This window comes from Typha angustifolia, chromosome 8 (assembly GCF_048772165.1).
Source record: "Typha angustifolia cultivar Huaian chromosome 8, ASM4877216v1, whole genome shotgun sequence".
Classification (NCBI taxonomy): domain Eukaryota; kingdom Viridiplantae; phylum Streptophyta; class Magnoliopsida; order Poales; family Typhaceae; genus Typha; species Typha angustifolia.
The window spans coordinates 16,580,398-16,603,551 of record NC_133246.1 but is presented as its reverse complement, the minus strand read 5'-3'; the positions used below and the strand labels follow the sequence as shown (position 1 = coordinate 16,603,551).

The 23,154-nt window shown below is 39.0% G+C and overlaps 3 protein-coding genes across 5 annotated transcripts; 2 read left to right on the top strand and 1 right to left on the bottom strand.

The window, feature by feature from the left end:
* The first annotated feature begins 289 nt into the window (after positions 1-289).
* Positions 290-4,245, top strand: LOC140764154 (ran-binding protein 1 homolog b-like). The gene is made up of 4 exons (XM_073102550.1): positions 290-583; positions 695-846; positions 945-1,070; positions 3,681-4,245. Exons 1-4 carry the CDS (start codon positions 426-428, stop codon positions 3,911-3,913), a joined length of 669 nt encoding a protein of 222 aa, XP_072958651.1. The 5' UTR covers positions 290-425; the 3' UTR covers positions 3,914-4,245.
* Positions 4,246-6,194: 1,949 nt separating this feature from the next.
* Positions 6,195-17,549, top strand: LOC140764609 (uncharacterized). The gene is made up of 16 exons (XM_073103258.1): positions 6,195-6,483; positions 7,670-8,190; positions 8,388-8,640; positions 9,203-9,507; positions 10,279-10,437; positions 10,618-11,352; positions 11,419-11,513; positions 11,629-11,688; positions 11,769-11,857; positions 11,947-12,012; positions 12,312-12,872; positions 14,490-14,564; positions 14,743-14,813; positions 14,921-14,978; positions 16,049-16,298; positions 16,493-17,549. Exons 2-16 carry the CDS (start codon positions 7,796-7,798, stop codon positions 17,197-17,199), a joined length of 3,879 nt encoding a protein of 1,292 aa, XP_072959359.1. The 5' UTR covers positions 6,195-6,483; positions 7,670-7,795; the 3' UTR covers positions 17,200-17,549.
* A 1,931-nt stretch (positions 17,550-19,480) lies between these two features.
* Positions 19,481-21,203, bottom strand: LOC140765394 (uncharacterized). 3 transcript variants are annotated; one of them, XM_073104457.1, is made up of 2 exons: positions 20,399-21,203; positions 19,481-20,321 (listed from the first exon to the last, which is right to left on the bottom strand). In XM_073104457.1, the coding sequence occupies exon 1, from the start codon at positions 21,135-21,137 to the stop codon at positions 20,403-20,405; it is 735 nt and encodes a 244-aa protein (XP_072960558.1). In that variant the 5' UTR covers positions 21,138-21,203; the 3' UTR covers positions 19,481-20,321; positions 20,399-20,402. The 3 variants fall into 3 exon arrangements, with proteins under 3 accessions (XP_072960558.1, XP_072960557.1, XP_072960559.1); XM_073104456.1 differs by having other exon boundaries at positions 19,481-20,314; XM_073104458.1 differs by having other exon boundaries at positions 19,484-19,928.
* Positions 21,204-23,154: the final 1,951 nt, after the last annotated feature.

Genomic DNA, 23,154 nt, shown 5'->3' with positions numbered 1-23,154 from the left:
TCCAATAGTGAAATGCTCAATGTTGGACTTAGAAAGCATATGATCTTTCTTGTCACCTATTAATTAGGGATTCTCCTATAGTTTTGGGCTTCACCTGGGCCCCCATTGAAAGCCAGAAGCTTAATTGGGCTATTTGCAGCCCAATCCATATGCGACTGTGTCCTAACGGGTTTATTTTATCCAAACCCAAATGCGCCCTGATTCGACTCGACCCGATTGAGAAAATAGTGGGCTTACCTACAAAAGTTCACCATACTATCCATAAACTTAAAACCCTAGCACCAAATTCTTCTCCAATCCAACCTCCTTTTATAATAGCTCCATCTCTCTCTCTCTCTCTCTCTCTCTCTCTCTCTCTCTCTCACACACACACACACTCTCTCTCTCTCTCCACTGCTACTGCTGCTACTGCTACTGCTACTTGAATGGCGAGCATCGATCCCCATCACCGAGAGGAGGAAGAGACCTCCGAGCCCGCAGCGGGAGACGACGAAGACACCGGCGCCCAGATTGCGCCCATCGTCAAGCTCGAGGAGGTGGCCGTCACCACTGGCGAGGAAGAGGAGGACGTACTTATCGATCTGTGAGCTCTTCGTTATCGCTCTACTAGATCCTAAGGTTTCTCATTTCTTTCATCTTATTGTATTTGTTTGACCGCATCTTGATCGATCTGGGTTCTTTTGGTGGGCACTAGGAAGGCGAAGCTTTACCGGTATGATAAAGAGGGGAAACAGTGGAAGGAACGGGGAACCGGGACCGTGAAGCTTCTCAAGCACAAGGAGACTGGGAAAGTCCGGTTGGTTATGAGGCAGTCCAAGACTCTCAAGATTTGTGCCAATCATTTAGGTCCTTTTTTTTCTTCTTTAAGAAAATTCATCAACATTACCTTACTTTCAGCGCTGCAAACGTGAACTTACTGTTGTTTGATCCGTTTTTGGACGCAGTTCTTTCGACGACCAAGATGCAGGAGCACGCAGGGAGTGATAAGTCCTGCGTCTGGCACGCTACGGATTTTTCTGATGGAGAATTGAAGGAGGAGATGTTTGCTATCCGATTTCAATCTGTAGAGAGTGAGTTTGTCTTCCCATCTCTTGGTTCGTTTGTGATAAATAAATTTACTTGGAATTTATCTGACAAAATGGTGCCTGTATGTAAGAATCTGGTAAGAGTTGTATAACATTTTGTCTTTCTACTAGCATTAAGAATTGATCAGGTTTGGCTGTTGCATGTGCGAGTTGGTAGTAAGAGTATCTAGAGTCGATTATGTATGTAGTAATGTAAGTTTGTGACATGTGAGAGAGGAATAGACAATGCCTGTTTTATGGTTAAAATATGTTTGATGATGGAGCGATGCTCTTGTCCTTCTGATTGTTTCTGTGAATGATTAGAGATTAACTTTGTTTCATCATCTGAAGATGAACTAGGTTTTAAACCAATCAGTCAAATGTAAACTGTTCACTCTGTCTAATCTTTTCTACCAGGTCAATGTTTTACTTTGTTCTCATGTAGTTGGGAGTCCCCCATTCCTAGCAAAGGCCAACAGTTAGCTGTCTTTTATTACATGGTACCGTAGTGATAATAATTGAAGTGGCATGTTTGCCTTTTTTTATTAATATTAATATTAGTATTATGTTTCTTTTCCCTTTTGTTGGAAGTTCACATTGATACTTTTTTCAATGTTGTGAAAAGCTCCCGTTGTATGCAGGCAGTCATATGACTATATAGTGCCTATGCGGTATGCGGGTGTATATGCGGGAGCATATATGGTCTAGCAATACTAATATTTAGAAATAAAGTAGATATAATTTACCTATCTAGTTTATTGAATATTTAGCATAATAAGCTAAGAAATACGTAAAAGTTGTAATAATATATGGAGTCATTTTCATAATATTCTATCAACTAAGGATGCTAATTTCTAATCATATAGTTAATATTTATTTCAAGTATAATAAGTTGTTAGTTGTGTCTATAATATTAATCTATAAAAAATTATTATGAAGCGCTATGAATATCTCACCCGTATAACAATGCTTTCATAAGCATATGCCATCGATGAGTGGTCATTGGCGGCCAATATGCGGGCATATATGTGAATGCAGTCCGCATATGCTGTCAATATGCAGGTACATGTGTATGCAATCTACATTATGCAGCCTATATGCTGTTGGATGACTTGGATCATAATGAGGAATGTATAATGCATATATGGGGTGGTCTATGAAGCACACACAGGTCAATTCTCTTGCTGTGGATGTGTTTGACACGTGTCGGACAGCAAAACGCATTGGATGCAGCTCCGACATGTCAAACAAGCCAAAAGTATCCAAAATTATGTAAAATAACAAATTGGATATGGTGAAGATATAAGACTTAGCGGACACGTATCATATATGATGTGGACACATCATGGGTTATTGGTTTGAATTTTTGATAGAGTGATTCTTTATCCAAACTAATGACCTACTAAATTAAAGTTAACCGACCAAACCCTCAATTCCCTTACCATTTAGATGCCTCATCCTTGCAATTTCCTTGCTTTAAAATTCCTCGCAATATCCTTTTTGAGAAGACAGACTATAGAGGCTGGTGACGGTGGTGGCTGGTGATGAGGGAGAGTGGTTGTAGCATCCTCTCTCTTTCTCTCTGTTTGTTTTCCTTCCACAGTGAATGTACAAAATGGAGTTGCATGCTAGTTTTTGGACATGTGGATGCGTCATGTTTTTGATAGTATAAGTGCCATGCGACCAAGCTATTGAGAAGTCAAATAATTGCATGAATGCTTGTAATGCCTTTGGACGTGTGGATAAAATCTTTGATTTTGTGATGTCATGATATTTTGATATATAGTACAATTTATTATTTGACATGCATCAATAAACTATATATATAGTTTTTTTATTTAGCGTTGTATCCTAGACATGTCCATATCTTTTTTTTTCTTCAATATTTGCTGTCTATATTGTACTGTGTCTCATAGGGAGCGGTTGGCCCACATTGACTCCGTTAATATGCACTTTGATATTTTATTTTTGGCTACTATAAATCCTGGCTCCTTATTTGGGTTGTTACTTGATTTGACTTCTATTTCAATATGTTATTTTGCTGGCGGAAGATACTTGCCTTTTTTATCCACACATAGTTATTAGCTTGATCAAACATTGGATATGTCATATGACATCTTTGTGTAATGCATGCCTAGGGTAGTGTTGGCGAGTGACAATAATCTTAAGTTAGAGGGACAAGGACTTCTTATGGTGTCTTTCAAAAACCAGGAATTCAGGTTGTATTGCTTTTATATGAGGATGTTCACATGCTTGAGGTGAACTAGGTATTCAGAATGCAGTGATAACATCTTGACTGTAGGTCCTAATTTACATGACTCCTTTTCGCTTCACTTCTTTACCTTGTTTATGACGGTGTGGTAATTTGATAATGCCCATTAGCAGTTGCATTTGAATATATCCATATATCCACGATAGCAAGGCCAATTGTGTCCACTACTGTTTGTGACATAATGTTATTGGGACTTTCCATCCAATTGGCATCATGTCAGCAATCCTTTTATGCGCTATATTGTAGAGAGGAGTTATTGTTTATGATATTCTTTTTCTTAAGACCGTTTACAACATTGTTTTGTTGCTTCATTCAAACTTTTATAAATGTTTTGATTTTCTCAGACTGCAAGAAGTTCACCGAGATGGTTGACGAGATTGCTGAATCTGTTGGGAAGAATGAACAGAAAGAGAGCAAAGATGCTTCATCGGCTGCTGAACTTTTGGAGAAGTTGAGTGTCGGTGAAAGCAAATCTGAGGATAGTGGAGCAATTGAGGTGTCTGATGCTGTCAATAAGAAGGAAGATGAAAAGCAGGAGGCAGAAAAAAAAACCGATGAACCATCTTCCACAGTGTAGGCAGGCCTGAGGTAGTGCCGTCCTTGGAGCTCATAGATTGTCATACTCACTATCTCTAGGCTGGTCATCTTCTTCAAATCTCCGGGAAAGAGGTATAAGATTTGCTTCTCAGTTTGGAATTCTGAAGTTAATGTCATGTAATGGACTGCTGAAACCTTCAGCTGCTTTATTAAGGTCAGTCTTGTTTAGTCCCAGCAAGTTGGTTATGACTTCGGTCTTCTTATATTGGTTGATGTCGCAATTTTTTTCGTGTTGCCATTTTGTAAGTCTTCCAGTTTTGCCAAATTGAACGTTTTTTTTTAAAGTTCACTATTATTTCGATATTTGAGTAATACAGTGAATGTTGTGACATTGTCATTATAACTATCATGCATTCTATTGGAAATAAGACTAGCTTTTGTTTGTGTGAATGTTGTAACGGTTATTCATATGATTGTGATATGTATTCTAATACTTGCCTGTCGGCCAATATCAATTCCATTAGCTTAACATCTCGATTCATGTCACCATAAGCTTTTCTTATTAACCTACTAATCAGCAGATAACTTTTTTTAAAAAAAAAGAAAAATATCAAATGTGCATATTTGGTTACATACGTTTGTACTCGTATCATCGTTGTGAAATTGCAAGCTGTCTGTCGTAATTGCTAGCTGGATTCCATGTCCCCATGCATGCACTCAAGAGAGTTAGCTTGATAGGTTTCATCGTACTCACATGGTGAGATTACTATGGGACATTAAAGCCGTGTCTTTTTATCCTGTATTTTAGACAAAAGCTATGCAGCTAGGAATGCTACGTTCATCACTCCTTTTTGCAAACACTTTACCTGCACGAATATTAGCGGATGATAAAAATATAATTGTCAGATTTGTGGTTTTAAGTTTGTCGTGGAATGTCTAACTGAGCCTTAGCTCAAAAGGTTTCCACAGTCAACGATCATTCCTATATTTTCCGGCTAATGACGAGTAAGCAGTAGGAGTTTCTTTAATTTCCTCCTTTTTACCCCTTTTGAAGTTATGATCGCTTGGCTATGCTTACCTCTAGGACCATTTTCTTTTTGTGGAGAGAATTGGAGATACTTGATGTATTACTAAGCACTCGTGAAATCAAGAATATATATATATATATACTTGTTAATTAAAGAGTAAATAGGTCTTCATTCGATCTAATAGTTGTTAGTTACCCCCATCTCTCCTTTATCTCTCACTCACTCACTCACTCACTCACTCACTCACTCACTGTCTCTATGGAAAGTTGGGTCATAAATATAACAGACTTTCCAGCGTTGTGTTTGGCTGTCCACGTGTCGCATATCTTCCTGGATAGGATACTCGATTGCAATTGCTGAAGGAGTGCAGTAAGGCCCAGCTCCTGTACACGAAGCACAAAGCAACAACAGTGGGATAAAAATCTTATCCTATGGTCAACTGTCCAAGATTTTCATGATCCAAAACTGTTAACGGATAGAACTTATTCTGTTGGCGGATTCACTCTATTTCCAATGCAGTGGGTCCGGATTTGTGCATCAAATGGCTCTTTGGAGATTATTTTTCGATTAATTGCATTTTAACCCCTTATCTATCATTTTGTATCAAAAAATATAGACACGTATATCTTCAAACCCTCTCTCGGTTAAAAAATTCATTAGAAAAAATATTAAAAAATTAATTAACTAATTTGATAAAAATAATTGCCCCTGTTTTCTCTTCTTAATTAACTAATTTGATAAAAATATTAATTTAGAATTTAATATCAAGAGAAATTTCTATATACGAGAAGATAAAAGAAAGTCATACACATTTTTTTTTAATCTATACATTAAATTGCTACATATAAGGGAGTTCAAGTGATATTTAGCTATAGCTGAGAGGGTCAATATATAATATATAATATATAAAATTAACCTATTATTTTAAGCCTTTCAATCGGATTTTATTTTCCTTGTGTCCACTTCAAAAATTCTTTATTAATCCTCAGTGGCAACATTAATGAAGAATACTCTTGTCTCGCCAAATTCATACTATTAGAAGATTTCACGTGCTATTGGACGGCTCTGATTAATGGAACAACCTCTGATGGCAAATACCGAGGTTATTTACGATCATTCAGGCTTTGATATTACGACGCGGAGATTTTGACACTTGCACTCACGTTAGTCTCAACGTCGTACTTAAAGAAAGAAAGACAACCACCGACTCATTTCGAATAACTCACATACTCTCTCTCTCTCTCTCTTCGTTATTTGACTGTCGTCCAATTACGTCCGGCGAAACACCTAATACGTGCTTATTATATCGTAATTCTCCTCTTTGCTCGCTCCCTCTTACCAAAATACCCCTCAACTCGATCAAAGAGGCCCGATCGCACGAGATTATTTTTTCCAACCCCTGCCCTAAAATTTTATTTTATTTTTCCAGCTCGAAATTTTCTCGCTTCATCCCCAAATCACTCAATCCAATTCTTCCGTCGAAGAAATTTACTACTTAAAGTAATTTTAAACTTCTAAGTGCGAGAAAGAAAGAAGTATCAAACCCTAGTCGACGATCCTCTTCTTCGCGAGCTGATCTCAGGTGAGCTTTCATCTTTGATCCCTTCTTTCTTTGATTAGCTCTGAGCAAATTTAGAAACAAAAGGATGTAACTAGTATTCCTGTGGCAACCTCTCGATTAGATGGTTGGATTAAGTTTATCCTCTTGATCGATTCTATATTTGTTTGAGTTATGACGGTTTGTGAGCTCTGATTGGATCTTGATTAGGGTTTAGCTGTGGCAGTTAGAATCTTTGACGCACAGCTGATCATGAGATTTTGGTGCTATTGATTCTAATGACTGGTGTGAAGACTGATCCATGTGCTATTTTATTTGTCTGCCTTCTTTTGCGTTGTTGGAATAATATGTTATTAATATTAGAGCTCAAATTACGAAATTGGAAAATTTTAACAATCTCGGTTACATTATATGTAGACAATGGTGATTAAAGCTGTTTGCAGAATCCATACATTGTTCTTCCAGTCTGATCTTTTTTTAGACTAATGTTTGAGAGGATGTTAATGGAAATACTAAGTGGCTATCTTTTTTGTCTTTGATTGGATGCTAATTTTCTCTCTTGGATATAGTATTCTTTAGTTTGTAAGAGTTAAATAACCCTTTCTTTGTAGTCAGATGTTATTTATTTATTTATGTTTATGGATGTTAATTTGCTTTCTTGGATGTAGCATTTCTTTAATTTCCTAGAAGTTGAATACCCTCTTCTGGTAGTCAAAGGAGTTCAGTTCGTTTATTTTGTTTTGGCGGTCAGTTGAGTCAAATCTAGGATGTTTTGTTTTGCCATTTTTGTCGTTTGCTGGCCGTCAATAAGTAATTCATGCATTTTCATGTGGAGAAATATTCTGTTTTGGCGGTCTTGTGCTAACTGTAGTGCTAGCCTTGGCAATTTGACTCATTCATTCAGCAATTTTTCATCCAGCTGTCAAAATGAATTTTCTGAAAAGAAAGTATTTCTGATCCAAAAAGTAAAACATAATATGGAAAGAAGAGGGAAAATAATTAAATTGGAAAGAAATCAAGAAAAAGAAGTTATGTGATGATAGACGATACCTCAAAATTAGTTCTTTCATGTTTTGGGTGCATACTTCTTCTTTCTCCGTCCCCTCATCAATTCAATGGTAGGACTGTGAAATCATATATGGTGGCACTTTTATTAGCAAGAGCTCAATATTATATTGTTCAAATTTACCATTCTATTCTTTTTCGGCAGGTGTCACTGTGTTTCCAGATTGCCTTTGTTCTAGTGCAACGGTTTTGAGTTCACCAATGTTCACATATCATCTGCCTATTGGTTCACCTTTTCGCTGACTCAGGAAATCCTAAACAAATCAACAGAATGGCAGCTAGTAGCAAATTTGATTTGATGTCTAGCAGCCCTGATGGTCCCACCTTCCCAAATGGGCAACGTGGGCCCTATGCAGCTGCTTCCCTGGAAAAGTCAGGAAGCTTCCGTGAGGGTAGGGAGAACCGTGTCCCTTCTAACATATCAAGGTCTGTATCGACATCAGCTCAAGGCGACCCTGTCAGTGTCCAGTCGCTTCTTTCAGACTTGAAAACAGTGGTCGTTGATCAGAAGTTGCCTCGGCCAGGTGATATAAAGAGAGTGATGAGTTCCATTGTTGGAACCTCTGCTGAAGAGTCATTATCAATTGGTGGCAGACATTTACCCTGTTCTGTGGAGGATATCAAACGTGTGAGGAATAATCTTCACGAAAGTTCCAGCAAGGCTAGGTACTTTCCATTTTTACAAGGTTGAAAGATTATCATCTTCAATTTTCTTATTATGACTGATACATGTAATGTTCATCCTATGCAAAATTGACAGTGTCATGATAAAAGAAAGCAAGTTTGTTATTGTGCAGAAAACCTATTTTAGCATTTTGTTATTAGATGGTCATTGAGGTAGACAAAATGATTCATTTTTGTAGGGAACGAGCGAAAGCTTTTGGTGATGCAGTTCTGAAAATCGAGAGGTTTTGTAACAATCTTTCACGGAAACGTTCTAGAGGTGATATATCATCAAGTGAGCGCCCTATTACATCATTTTCGGGGAATAGTGTGATCTCTAAGGCCACCAGTCAGAGCCAGCTGAGTGCAAATGGTTTTGAGCTTGGAGCTCTGAAAGCAGAGGGGAGGAACAAGAATGCACAAAACAGACGGATCCGAACCACCATGATGGAAGTATGTTGGTTTGCATTAAAGAAGTTTCTTTTTCTAGTCCCTCTATTAATCCATTTTGTTTATGATGTGTTGTGTAAATCTTCTTATTTTGGTACCTCTTTCATTATGTTAAGTTAAACAGATGAAAAGATCCATGACTATTAGAATTACTTTGCTGTTACAGTACTTTATTTTGCTGTTTCTGGATCACGGAGTGTACTGGAAAATTATGCTTCACGTTATACTTGAATATTGGAGTTACAATTTTGATCTTGTGGAACAATATGAACTCCTTGATTTCAATGTGGCATTTACTTGTGCTTCTCATCTTTCTTTTTTTCCTTTCTTGTCACAACTCACTGCTTATGATGCTTCATATATTGTTAAATACATGCAATATACAACCATAATCACAAAAATTAAGTACCACTACTTTTTTTCCTTGAGCATTAGTAATCTTTATGGCCTCATTTGCACTTTAGTCAGATTGATTTGTGCCTCAATTCCTGGATTAGCAGCTACTCTCTGGATTGGCTTTCTTCATATGTTTCACTGGAGGACTTACATCTCTTATTTTTGTTAGATGGATTCAAGAGCTGGTGGTGTTGTTAGACCACCTGGGCCAATTGATAGGGATAGAGATGTTGCTAAACTTGCTAGTGGTGGTCCAACAGTATCTGAAGAAAAATATCGAGGAGTAGCAACTAACATTGATGGTTGGGAAAAGCCAAAGATGAAGAAAAAACGCTCTGTGATAAAATCTGATGTCTCCACAGGTGCTGTTTTGACTAGGTCAATTGATGGTGACCGGGAACCTAAACAAGGAAACCAACAGAAGCTTTATAGTGACGATGCACGGCCAAGGGTGATTAGTAGTCATCTTTCCAGGTTAGAATTCTTTGGAAGATGCTAATTTTTTGCTGCTTACTTTTTTGTTCCTTCATTCACGGTCATGCTGCTAGTTCCAATTGTTCTGTAATTATTTAAAAACCAATATTTCCCTTAACAATGTCAGATTCTGACGCATCAGTTAAATATTTAATCTTGTCATTCGTTTGTGATCATTGCTTTAGCAGTCAAGTGACAGTGTAACACCCTATCTTTGATGAATAACGTCATGTTATCCAGAGTAGTTTGAACTTCAAGAAGACTGGCTGTCAACATTGCAAATAAAGATCACTTAACTCTTTTGTCTTTCCATCTTAAATTACAAGTAGCTTAACAGTGTTTAGCCTCAAGACACATGCACATTCTCAAATTTTCATGAGTTCTCATTATTTGCTGTTTCTATCAAAGAGGCTGTTTTTGTTTCTCTCTTGCTTGAGTAGGACTTGTCAGTACCTGTATTAATAAAATGATCCAGTTTTTGTAGGATTGGCAAATTGAATTCTTCTTAATAAGTGTTTGAAACTCGTCTTATTATTGTTTTGTGCACATTTTTAGGAGTTTGCTTTAAGTTTTTGCCTTCCTGAGATTCTACATGCTCTGTTATGTGTTTTATCCCTTCTTTTTTTGTTTGCATTAAATGATATGCATCTCCAAGGGAAATGAGAACTTCGACTCCATTCTCTCTTACTATAGGTTTTAAATCACGTGGTAATCTGCTTAAAGTGCATTTGATATATTCTGGGTATAATTTCAAATAATCCTAATGTTCAGGTCTGGACCTGTTCCTGTGGGGACCTCTTCTCAACAAAATGGTCTTGGGATGCGCCCCTTACCTAGGAATGACCAGGACAATGTCTCTCTTCCTAACAATAAAATTGATCGCCTTGCTGGTTTGGAAAAGGAAACTTCCACTCTCAAAGCTGTTAACAAGTAAGAAATCCTTCAATGTTGCAATTGGTTGTACTGTCATATTTATTCATCTTCCAACTTCGGAATTATCTCATTATGCTATCTCATAAAGGTTTTCTCTTATTTCTTCAATATCAGTATCTTTTTTAATGTTATCGTATGTTTGTTCTTCCGTATATATTTGTTGCATGAAACTTCCAGAACTAATGGTCATGAAGATAATTGTGCCGTTAGTCCTTCAATGGTCAAGGCGAATGCATCTGCTCGCGGACCACGATCAAATTCCACTTTCTTGTCAAACATCCAGCGAATGCAAGGACACTCTGAGAATTGGGATCATCCTTCATCTATCAACAAGCTTAGTTCTGTTGGTGGATTGGTCAATCGTAAGCGCACGGCATCAACTCGATCATCATCCCCCCCTGTTGCTAAATGGGGTGGACAAAGGCCTCAAAAGATATCACGTGTTGCAAGAAGATCAAATTTGACTCCCCTTATCACTAGCCAGGATGAAGCTCCAGTATCTGATTCATTAGAAGATGTTATTGCAAATGGAGATGCTGTAGGAGTCACAAAGCATATACCTGCAAGTTCTTCTCAGCAAATTAAGAAAGGAGATCATGGACATTTATCTGTATTATCTGAGTATGGAGATTCTGGGTTTGCCGATAAAGTAAAAGATAAGAGTAGAAAATATGGGGAAGTAGACGAAATTAATGGCCAGAATGTCCAAAAGATCACGACACAGGTATTACCTTCAAGAAAAAACAAGGTATCTGCTTATGAAGATCTTGGAGATGGTGCCAGAAGACCAGGAAGAGTAGGTCGCGGTTATACCCCTACCATGTCTGGCATACCTGCTTCAATTGAGAAGCTTGACAATACTACCACTACGAAGCAAAGAAGCATAAGAATGGGTCCGGAGAGAAATGAAAGGTGAGAGAATTTGCCCTTTTGAGTTTATTGCTTTTGGAATAGCAGACAGTAATATTTCTCCTGCAGTCGACCTGGAAGGCGACCGGCAAAGAAGTTCTCTGACCGCAAGGGTCATATGCGTCCAAGACACTTAATTGACAATCTGCCGTTAGAATTTCCTGGTACTTCTACTTATTTTGTTTAGAGTGAGGAGTTGCAGTTTGATGACTATGTTCGATGTAATGGGAATGCTATGAAGTATTGATGCTTTTTTTTCTAATCTGATTAACCTTGTAGGGCAATCAGATGATGACCGTGAAGAGCTTCTAGCTGCGGCTAATGCTGCCCTTGGTGCAAGTACTGATATTACATCTTAAATGCTTGTGTTTGCTTCTATTGGTTTAGCCTTTCCTATGTGAATGTTAATCTTGTTTCAGAGCGTGCTAGCTTGCATCCATTTTGGAAGCATATGGAGCCAATTTTTGGATTTATATCTGCAGAAGACACAGTATTTTTAAAGCAACAGGTATGATGGTATCTGTTTGATTTTAAGGTGATTGTAGGGTATCTGGAGCATTTTGTTTATGAGTCATTGAACTAAATTCAATTTATTAGATGAATCTTCTGGATGAGTCTATTGCAAATGTGCATGTTGATGGAGATGATGGTCGGACCTGTAAGGTAAATCATTTGTTGTCGCTTGAAGCAATATCACTTTTCTGTACTTTGCTGCTTTAACTGTCTAACTACCTAATCTGTAGCCATTTGTGCATCTTCTGCTCTATGTACTGTTTCCGAACATACTCACTTTTCTTGCATTCAAATGAATAAAGACATGTGGAATGAAATTTTAACCGTAAAATCGGGTCATGGGTAGCTCCAGATTCTATTTGCTTCAGATTTTTCTGTTACATTATTATGCATGTTATTTATTTAAGACAACTGTCAGATATCACCCTTTGTCATTTCCTCTCTTTTAGGGTAATCTTGAGTATGTTTCATTGCCATCCTCTCCAACCACCGGCAGTAAAGATGACCATGGCGCTGTCTCAAATGGAACCAGCTTGAATGAATTTGAGAGAGACATAGCACTTGCTTGGCAGACAGAGGATGTTGAACCATTCTTAGAGCAGCTAGTGCAGGGAATTGGGGCGCAGAGAGGTGTTTCAATTTGTCAAGCCCTTCTTTCTGCTATTATTGAAGAAGATGAGATTGAAAATATTAGCTATAGTAACAACAAAAGAGAAGGATACACACATGAATCTCATGGAATTCTTTTTGAAGTAGAGGGAGAATGTAAATCGCAGGTTTCAAATATGCAGCCGTTAGTGGCTTTTCAAGCTGCTGAGAGAGGTAATAATTTTCCCAAGGCTGGTGCTGGTTGGACATATCGTAATGAACTAGCAAATGCAAAACTGCAAAGTAATGGTGTGTTAAGTGAAGACAGCACAATTTTTCCGGAGTTTCAGTACAGCCAGATGTGCATCAACAACAGGATTCTTCTTGAGCTGAGTGAGATTGGACTCTACCCTGAACCTGTGGTAGGTAGTCAATTTGCTTGACGCCTTTTCTTATTTCCAAAAGTATCGCCATTTTTCATAAGCAGCTATCTATATTTTATAGTTCTAAAAGACTATAAATTACATTGTTCTTCTCTTAATTTATATTAGAAGGGAAAAAGACTATGTAGCCTTGTCCAAGTAATTGGGGTTATCTTTCTATTTAGAGGTGTCTCTTTATGACTACTAGCGATTCCCTGTAGACTCTTTCTATTTCTGCAGATTGACCAACATGAGCCTCCCCTTTCTTTCTTTTGTGTATGTTTTTAGTATTTGACACTTTCGCAGTAAAGTACCAGCTTATAGTACATCACTTTGTCCATTGTCAGTGCAGAGTAACTTATAACTCATTTTGTCTTCCATAACACAACAAAGAGATTTAAGTTAATATCTATGGCTACTTCCTGACCCATCTTACTTAGCAAATATTGTTTTGTCCATCTAGTTCATATTATCTTTATTTCAGTGTACAACAGTTGCACATACTACCACATTATAGCTTCCAAATTTATGATCTCCATAATCCATAGTCCCATACTTTATTGTTTCGGATATTTTTCTTAGGTTTCATTTCATTATAATATCTAATGATTAGTAATGAGTATCTAATAAAATTTTGGGAAATTTATCAAAAATATCCTATCTTTTGCCTTTATTTTCATTTATGCTCTACCATATGATATTTGTTATTTGACTCCTGCATTTTGCTTTTAATGCCTCAAAAACAGCCTGATGTCAATTATTTAACCAATAGTTACCATACAAATGAGTTGAATATACTATAGATATACCCCTAAGTAAGCCATTCATCCAAGTCAGATGCTACATCATCCCTCATAAGTCACCTCATTATCTTCTTCCTCAACTCTAGTCAATCTCTCTTCCCTTCTCTGTAGCCCACCCCTCCTCATCCACTTTTATCTTCCCTCTTTTGGCAGCCATCATCTCTCCCCCTCCCCAAACTTACCCACCTTCCCCTTCTCTCCGTGGTGTCTCTCATCTCTTTTCCTTACCTTAACTTGTTGGCGTCAAAATTCTCATGAGAGAGCATCCCTGTGCTGGAGAAGACCATGAGTTGGAGATGAGTCCACTCATTGTCAGCCGCATGGTGTTGGCGCTGTCTAGTGAGGTACTCAGTGCCAATAAGTTAAGATGCAGTGCGAGAGAGAAGGGACAGGAGACACCTTAGAGATAGAGGGGGGAAAAGATGGATTTGATGTGTAGGGGATGGTAGAGGAGAGATTGAGTAGAGTTAAGAAAGAAGATGATGAGGTGACTCATGGGGTGGATATTTTTTTGTTATATTTAAAAGTAACAGAAGATTATATTTTATATTAGCTGGTATCTGATTAAATTTAACTCAAAGGTGTTTTTGAGACACCAAAACTAAAATGCAGGGGTTGAAAAATAAATATTCATATAGTAAGGTATGATACTGTGAATGGTAATAAAGGCAAAACGTAATGTGTTTTAGATAAATTTCCTTTTTATTTTTCCCTTGGCATTAATTTTCTTGGACATTGCTATTTTTGCAATTAATCTTAGCTTAACCATTTGGGATTACAAAATATGAGTTAACTTGTGCTACTACAATTTCAGCCTGATCTAGCACAGAGTGAAGATGAAGAAATTAGTGAAGGAATCAGTAAATTGGAAAAGAAGCTCCATGAACAGGTATCACTGTCCACAATCGCTATGCATAGTCTTGACTGTTCTTTGATAGCTTTTCTTTTGTTGGGGTTACATTTTCAATTTCCACTTAGCAATATTATGCATCTCTTGAATAGGAGGTTTTTGCATGTGTTGTTTAATATATTTTCACATTCGTAACATTCCCTTTTTGATCTAAAAGGTCATAAAGAAGAAAAAGTTGCTACTGAATCTGGAAAAGGTTGTTATGGAGGAAAGAGAGGCCCAACAGAGGTATATCAACCTTCCTTGGTCCATCTCTTCAAAGTGTTGGACAAATGAAAACTTTTAAGTAATTCCTTTTTTCATCTCTTTAGAATTTTTATTTTTTGTCTGAATAGGGAACTTGAGCGTCTTGCTCTGGACAGCCTTGTTGGAATGGCATATGAAAAATATATGGTAATTATGTTTCTTATACCTATACAGTCTCTTCATCGACTTGCAATTGTTACTTTTTAAGATGAGTTTCTTCTTGTAAGCGACATTATTGAATTTGGCAGCTATTTCTCGTCTTGCATTAAGAACCATTATTCTTTCGTTCTTTCAGCTATGGCAAGCTCCTTTTCCTGTTTACTATCTTGATTTTAGATAACATGAATAATAATAATAAGCTATAAGCCTTGCGCTCCAAAGTTTCTCCCAAACTTTGAGGTATGACACAGCACAACTCAGAGTTGAATAGTGAGTCATACCAGCTGTTTGTAGACATTCATAAAAAACAAAGGACCCATTTCTTTTTAAGTGTCAGAGCCATTGGATCAATATTTGGATGCCACATAGGATATGTGAGCTATAGGATAAATTATTGAATTTACTAAATCATGTGGTAAATTGGTAACCGAGTCAGTCAGAAATTTCAATGGATTGTCTGGATTCTTTAGCTATTGTGGGTCTAAATATCCTAATTTGAGTATGTGTAAAATACTATGTCATATTTTAGTCACGGTAGATTATAGGATTTTTGCAGTCATTAGGATCTGGTATTTTGACTGTTCCTTTTATGGAAGTCTCAGGGTTGAAATTAAATTATCTTCTGGTCTACAAATGAAAAGTGCATTCCAATGCACGATGACCTTTAGATGTGGTCCCAACATCCATGATGGTCTCCTCATGATTCATAACTCCTGTCCTGCCCCCTTTCCATTTTTTCTTTTTGCCTACCTGCCATCCACTTCTTCTCATTACAGCCTAACACACTATTGTTTTTAGAATTGTGGTAATTAAGTTGTGGCTGGGCTATTGGAGGGCAAGGGAGATGGAGAGTTCATGAGGTTACAATCATATGGATAATGAAGAGTTATGGACATCTATAGGAAAAATATTTTTGTTATTAGTGACCTATTTCAACTGATAGTTCTTTGAACTTTTGGATATCTATACTGGTATTGTATATCCTCAGCTTAGTTACACATTTGAGTTGTATTGCTGTCGTTTGATAGTTTTGCCCTGTTGGATACTCCTTGCTACAGGCTTTCTTTGGCCGTAATGCATCTGGTAGCAAGAACATGAGCAAGGTTGGCAGACATAATGCCCTAGCTTTTGTTAAACGAACATTAGCACGGTGTCGGAAATTTGAGGAGACGGGAACGAGCTGTTTTAATGAGCCAGCTTTCAGGGATATTTTCCTTTCGGTGTCTTCTCACAGTAGTGATGCGGAATGTACTGACGTCGCAGATGAAGAGACTGCGAACCAATTTGCTTCATTGCCTCATGCACAAGGTAATTCAGCAACTATGTCTGCACTACTGCGTTTATGTGCTCTCTTCTGTGGTAAATTAGGTGAACTTGTGATATTTAATCATTTATTATTTTCCTATATTGTCCATCAGAATTATCCTTAGGTCGTAGGATCCCTCATTCTTTCTGTTTCATTTCTCTTTGTTGTGGATGATTTGATTTCTGTGCTTTTGCAGATTATAACTCTACTTTGATGTCGAAGCCAATGCAAAGGGTTGGTTTATCCAAGTATTCTGATGCTTCTCAGACATACAGTCACCTCTCAGAACAGTCTTTTGGTAAAGAAGATCCATGGTCAAATAGAGTGAAAAAGAGAGAATTGCTGCTTGATGATGTTGTTGGCAGCATTACTGGTAGCTCCATGAGAGCCTCCCCAAGTCTTGGAACTTCTCTAGTAAGTGGTACAAAAGGAAAGAGGAGTGAGAGAGATAGGGAAGGAAAGGGACAAAATAGAGACGGTGTTGTTAAAATTGGTCGTCCATCTTTGTCCAATGTAAAAGGTGAAAGAAAGACAAAAGCGAAGCCCAAGCAGAAGACAGCCCAGTTATCTGCTTCTGTCAATGGTCTTCTTTCTAAGGCTACAGAGATGCCTGAGAAAATGCTGCCATCAGCCCCCAAGTCCCCTGAAATGGTTGTTACTGGACGTGGCAAGAATGATTTGCCCATAACAAGTTATGGTCGAACAGAGAGTTTTAGAAATGATGCTGCGGCAATTGATTTGTCTAATTTGCAAATACCTGATATAGATATGGGTGTTTTTGGTGATCATGGACAGGATATTGGTACATGGTTGAATATAGATGAAGAAGGACTACAAGACCATGATTATATGGGCCTTGAAATTCCTCTTGATGACCTATCAGAAGTTAATTTGATTCCTTAAAGTCAGCGTATGTGTATACTGCTGTACCGGTCTCTAATATATGGGCATCTTCACTTAGAAGAAACTAATCAGGAGGTTTACCTTTTGACTGGTGGGTCTATATTTAGGTTTTAGATTCTTTCAGAGGCTTTTGAGAAATTCCAGTGGGAGTGAATTTTTTCGTTAGCAATTCGCTCCCTTGTACCATTGTGGTTACCGTGATTGTATATATGCCTTGTTTTTCTAGTTTCCAAGCTAGTGAAGCTAGCTTTTTCATCATTTCCAGGTACTTCCATCTCATAATTGTACATAGATTTATGTGTTAAATAAAGAGCAGTATGTTTATATGATGGGACTTTCTCATTGAAGAGATTCCAAAATCAGGTCCGATATTGCCGCTTGGAAATGATATTCCATCTATCTTTCCCTGAAAAGAAGAACAAAAGGAAACAGATGTCTTTTCCAGTTTCTTCTTTGTCATTTTATGTTTAGTTGACATGTTTTTCCAGGTGACTGAAAGATAATTAGTGTCTACTAATATTCAACTATTTGAGCAGCTTTCTAGAGCAATTTTTATCTCCAATGGAAGCAGTGCACTGATGTATGTTGTTTTCTAGAACGTGACCCTTCTCGTGGTGTTAAAAGTGTAACTTTCAAGTTATTCTGCTCGTTCTGAAGTCTGAACCATTTACTTTGCTATTTTTTTAATTGAAATAAATGGATGTTTATATGGCTAGAACTGCGGATAGCTTTTATAGCGGATAATCAGCAATGAAACAATTAAAGTTATCTGGGATTGTTGTGTAAAAGAATGAAGGTACATTAAAGGTGGTTTCTCTTTATTTGCATATGCTGTTTTCTTTGACATGCTTGCTCAGCGTTGGTTGCACATATTGGTCACTTTCCGTTTGTAATTTTCTTTTACAAGCCAACATGTTGATTTGGTTTCCTTTCCGTCTGCCAATCTTTCTCTCTGTTCACTCAATTCAGCAGAACAAGCTAACGTCAGTGGAGACTTTCTTTTCTAGTTTACCAGGACTTTTTTTTTTTTGGCGGGGCAACTGAAGTTGCTTTTACATTATAAATTGAGGTCATGGATGTATAACTGGATGTCAGACTAAGATTCATTGGAAATAATTTCTTGTTTTTCAAGGTGAATTTTCATTGCAGGGTTGACTATAAACAAATTAAGCAGGTTTGTCAATCGTCAGTTAGGATGTTTTTCCACTTGATTGTTGTCGAAAAGGTGCAAACAGTATTTACTTTGGTAATTATGAAATATTACCCGGATGCAATATTATTTTATTTTTACTGTACTTGGACGAGGGAAACACTCAAAAAGATTAGTAGATGCAGTTTCCAGTTTATTGTTTCTATTTAGATTTTAAGTACTTTCTTGGCCTGGTGACAGAAACGATAACTATGTTTTATTGATATTCTAGTATCCATGTGGCTTTTGCAAAGTTTAATCTGCTGATCAATAGCTGGTTGCGTAGTTTAATGTAGATCTGTTAAACATAGGGATGATGAAGCTGTGCCTTAATGAAGTTCGTTACTTCGATGAAGGCAGTGATTTTTCAACTGCTTGGATGATATCTTGTCGAGCAATATCTTTGTTTTCTGGGGATATATTTGGAAGAATCAAAGTACTTTTCTAGCTGGTTTTCTTAATCTATCTGTGGTGTAATTAATATTTGTGTTGGTGATATACTTGCTCAGGTTGGGCTATTTGCATCTTCTGATATTTCTCTCCCCTGTTCGTAAATTTTTTTTCATATGATTCTGCACATCAATTTTTGTCAAGGTGCATGATTATGATTCGTTAGAGTTTGCTTTCTCTTTGTTTCCTACCCATAATTTCCTTCATTCGTGTGTGGTGGTGGTGAGACCATTTCATTTTCTCATTAAAGGAGGTGGCTGGAATGCACAGGAGTAAGACGTATGCACCTCTACTTCTCTTTGGCTATGAATCTCACGTACTGCTCATTCCAGTTGACGTCAACAATCAGTCAAATCACTTGATGGCATTCTTAGGACTGACATTTATTGGACACACAAAATATGCTCCTGTATCTTCTGACAAGCTAGCGAAGCAAGCTCCTGCCTTCACCCAGGAATATTATCTTTTCTGGCCCATAGAAAATATGAGTAGAAATGAAGAAACTTCGTGCTTTGTGTAGTAGATTCCACCCAGCTACTGGGTTGTTACTGTTCAGTAGGCGTGCAGTTTTTTTTTGAAGAAAAATGATTGTTTTGGTAAACAATCCAATTAAATTAGATCTTCACCAAGACCATTAATTTTTTTACATAGTCCGAAAGAAATAATCTGGTTAGAATTTAGTTCAGCAGCATCATGACTCTAAAACTCCTCTCTATTAAGATCAAATCTACCTATCAAAGCTCTACACTCTTCTCAAATCCTTCGACGTACTCAAACGGCTCAGGCTCTTGGCTGGGACGCAATGCAACTCTTCCCTTCCATCTCATACATTTCAAATGCTTCTCCTTCCTCCTCTTCCACTCCTTCCTATCAAGTATCAACTCAACGGAATCGCCTAAAGTCCAATAACCCATCGCCGTCCGAATACACCAAGTCCGCCGTCTCCTCAGCCTCTTTGTAGCTGATCAGCTCCTCTCCGACGGATCTCATTAGGAGTCGAAACGAGCAAAGATCTGCTCGAGGTTACTAGCAGCTTCCGAAGTCGTCTTAGAAGATGGAGAGGAAGCCATTTGAGAATGAGAAGCAATAGCTGTGAGATGGCAATGAATTGATCGAGTATTAGAAGTGTAGAGAAATCCGAAGCTATGGGATATTCACATATGAGAGAGAGAGAGAGAGAGGGGAGGGAATTATTCCAAGATGGATGGTTAGGAGGATTGAGCATGGGATTCGATTCCAGAGGAAGTCGACGTAGAAGTCAAACGTAGTACTAAGTTGATAATTTCCCCTACTTTGGTGTGTAAGGAATATATTTCCAACAACTTGCCAAGTTGCTAGTCATACATATAACTGGAATAAACTTAATCCATCTTTTATATGGAGCATTGGAGCTACTACTGTTTTATCCGATCGAAGAGAAGCAGAGAGGTACCGAAACTTTTTTCCTTATTATTTTTCTCACAACTAAACCCATAGCTGAAAACTAAAAAAGAGGGTGTTAATAGTAAAACAAGAAAAAGATTAAAAAAAAGAGAGAAGGAACTGGAACTATTTATCTACCTAATTAGTCCTTGAGGTTGGATCCGGATCCGGATTTGGATCCGATAGGAAAAGTTGCATTCCCCTCCGTCCTCAACTTGTTGATGTAGCTGCTCACCTCCTCCGCTATCATCTCCCGCATTATCGTATATAAACACATCTCCTTCGTCTCCGCCGCCGCCTCCCACCTCCTCTGCATCCTATCCTCCCCGGGAAGGCTCAGAGTAAGACACGTGGCGGGCTCCACAATCTCCACCGTTGGATGCGGCGTCCGCGGTGGCGGAGGGGGGAGGGTCCCGGTCTGGTCCTCTGCCTCGTCGCCGATGCGAGAGCGCTTGGGCGCCGAGTCGGAGTCGGATTCATCCGGATCGGGCGACCGGAGCGACAGATCAGGATCCGAGTGGGACCCGGCTTCAGCCCCGGTGACGCGGCGGCGGCGGCGGAGGGTGGAGTTCCAGTGGTTCTTGATGGCGTTGTCGGTGCGGCCGGGGAGGAGCCTGGCGATGGTGGCCCACTTGTTGCCGTGCTTGGCATGCGCGCTCACGATCGTCGCGTCCTCTGCTGGAGTGAACGGGCGGTGATGCACGGCGGGACTGAGCTGGTTGCACCACCGCAGCCGACACGATTTCCCCGATCGACCAGGGATTCCCGCACAGATCAAGCTCCAATTCCTCGGACCATGCTTTTCTACCAATCGCGTCAGGAGCGCGTCCTCCTCGGGACTCCACGATCCTTTGATCCGCTCTTGCTGCTCTCCCATCTCCTCTTTTCCGTCTCTGTTCCTTCTTCTTTCTATATAAAAATAACGGGGGGATTTGGGCTTGTGTTCGTTGGGGTTTGTTACTTTAAAAGGGGGGGTTGGAATGGTGGGGTTTTTTTTTTTTTTTTTTTTGAATTGGGTAGCTTTCGCTTTTGGTTAATTTCCCGTAACCGTTTTGCTTCTGGGGAATGGTTAGGCTCCGTTAGCATGAACCGTAAACCGCTCACCAGTAATACCACTCTCCACAACCGCGTGGTCTCTCTCTCTCTCTCTAGTTCACGATAGTGATAGATACACGCGCGTTTTCGTGTCAACTAACGGGAGATAAGTTTGTTGTGTGTGTGGGCGTTACTGTGGTCATAAATAAACAGGGAGTGCTTTTATCGACTTCTGCTTTCCAGTTTAGAGATGGTTAGTTCGATTCATTTGTTTGCTTACGTTATGGCTGGCTCCATAAAAGTTTATTATTAGTTCCTTACTCCTTAGCTGGTCAGAACTAACTCGGGTTATTTGGCAGGCATTAATTAGTATCAGTGGATGGTCGGGGATATATATGAGCTTATAGTTGAAACTTGAAACGAAATATATTTACGTACCAGCCCATGACAACTCTAGGGTGATCCACACTCACCTACCGTCCAATATAACCTCCAGCTCATCGATGTGGGCCCACCCATTAAGGATACTAATCAACCTCAACAGAAGCAATTATTCGTTTCGGATGGTGGGTTTAAGTAGCGGCTTAACAGAATTGTAACGGAAGAGAGTTCGTGTACAACGACCCAGACGTCCCGTTACGCTTGTTTGTTGCTCGATGAGCCGAGAACCATTACAGTACAGGGAACCATATCCTACCGTTATCCCCAACCCCGGATTTAACGGCATGGGGCCGTTATGCGTTTCATATCTTCGTTCTAGCCGTTCGTCCTCCGTAATTACGTCATAAAAAAACGTCAACAGTTTAGAAATTTATTGCTGGCAAGATAACCTCGTCCGTATCCCGCCCTCCGATGGAGATCGAACGACTCGCGCGTTGCGTTGGGAGGGGGGAGAGGGACAGCTGGAGCGCTGAGGTGGGCAAGTTTCTAATGAGTTCTCTGGCTCCTTTTGGCGGGAAGTTTAATGGTGCGTAACAGCTAACTAGTGGGGGCGGGAACTCCACCTTGCACCACGTGTCATGTGAGGACCCGCATATCTTAACCGCCAGATTTGCGAGAACTGACGGCTGAGATCACGTCATCGCGTCTGGACGCGAGTCCCTTTCATGCGGATGATACCACGCGGCGTGTCGTGACGTGGCAGGTCAACAGAGTCCGTTCCCTGTGCATCTTAGTACCTCGCCCATAAAATTGGACTCGCGCGCGCCATCATTTCGCCTGTAGGGGTGGATAGAAATTGAGAAAAAGGGTTGTTGTTAGGTTGCATTCCGACGGGATGTTTCTTCTGTTCATAGCTAGCACTAATAACACACCCCACCCCCCGACGGGATAAGAATTCTAAATAGGCTGCTACTTTTTTATGAATTCTTTAGGGAGGAGGAGGAAAAAAACAAAAAGCAATTCAAGAATTTCTGCAGTATAAGTCCATACCAAAACTGGAATTAAAATAGTTTCGGTTGTTACGACGGTTATAACTATATCTACAATCATCCATTAAAAATACTACTCTTTAAATATTTATTTATTTATGCGCTAGTATCTCACTCGACAGGAAATAACTCTCAGCCTCTTAGTCGTAAAGAAAAGTAGCAGATCTAAGCTGGACAACAGTGGTGAAGTATGGATGCTCGGAGGCAACTGTTCTGATTTGATCCTTTTGGAGAGTGTAGACAAGAATTGCAGTGCCATTGCTACAGAGAGTCCATACCCCAAAAGAGACAAGTTGCTTAGCTGTGGCCCATGGGCTGAGCTTGGTTTTCTTGATCAGATGGTTCCCACGTAGCCACAAATAATATTACTTTCATACTAACTCATGCCTAATGAGTTATGGTGGTACATAATCCTCTGTTCCAAACTTG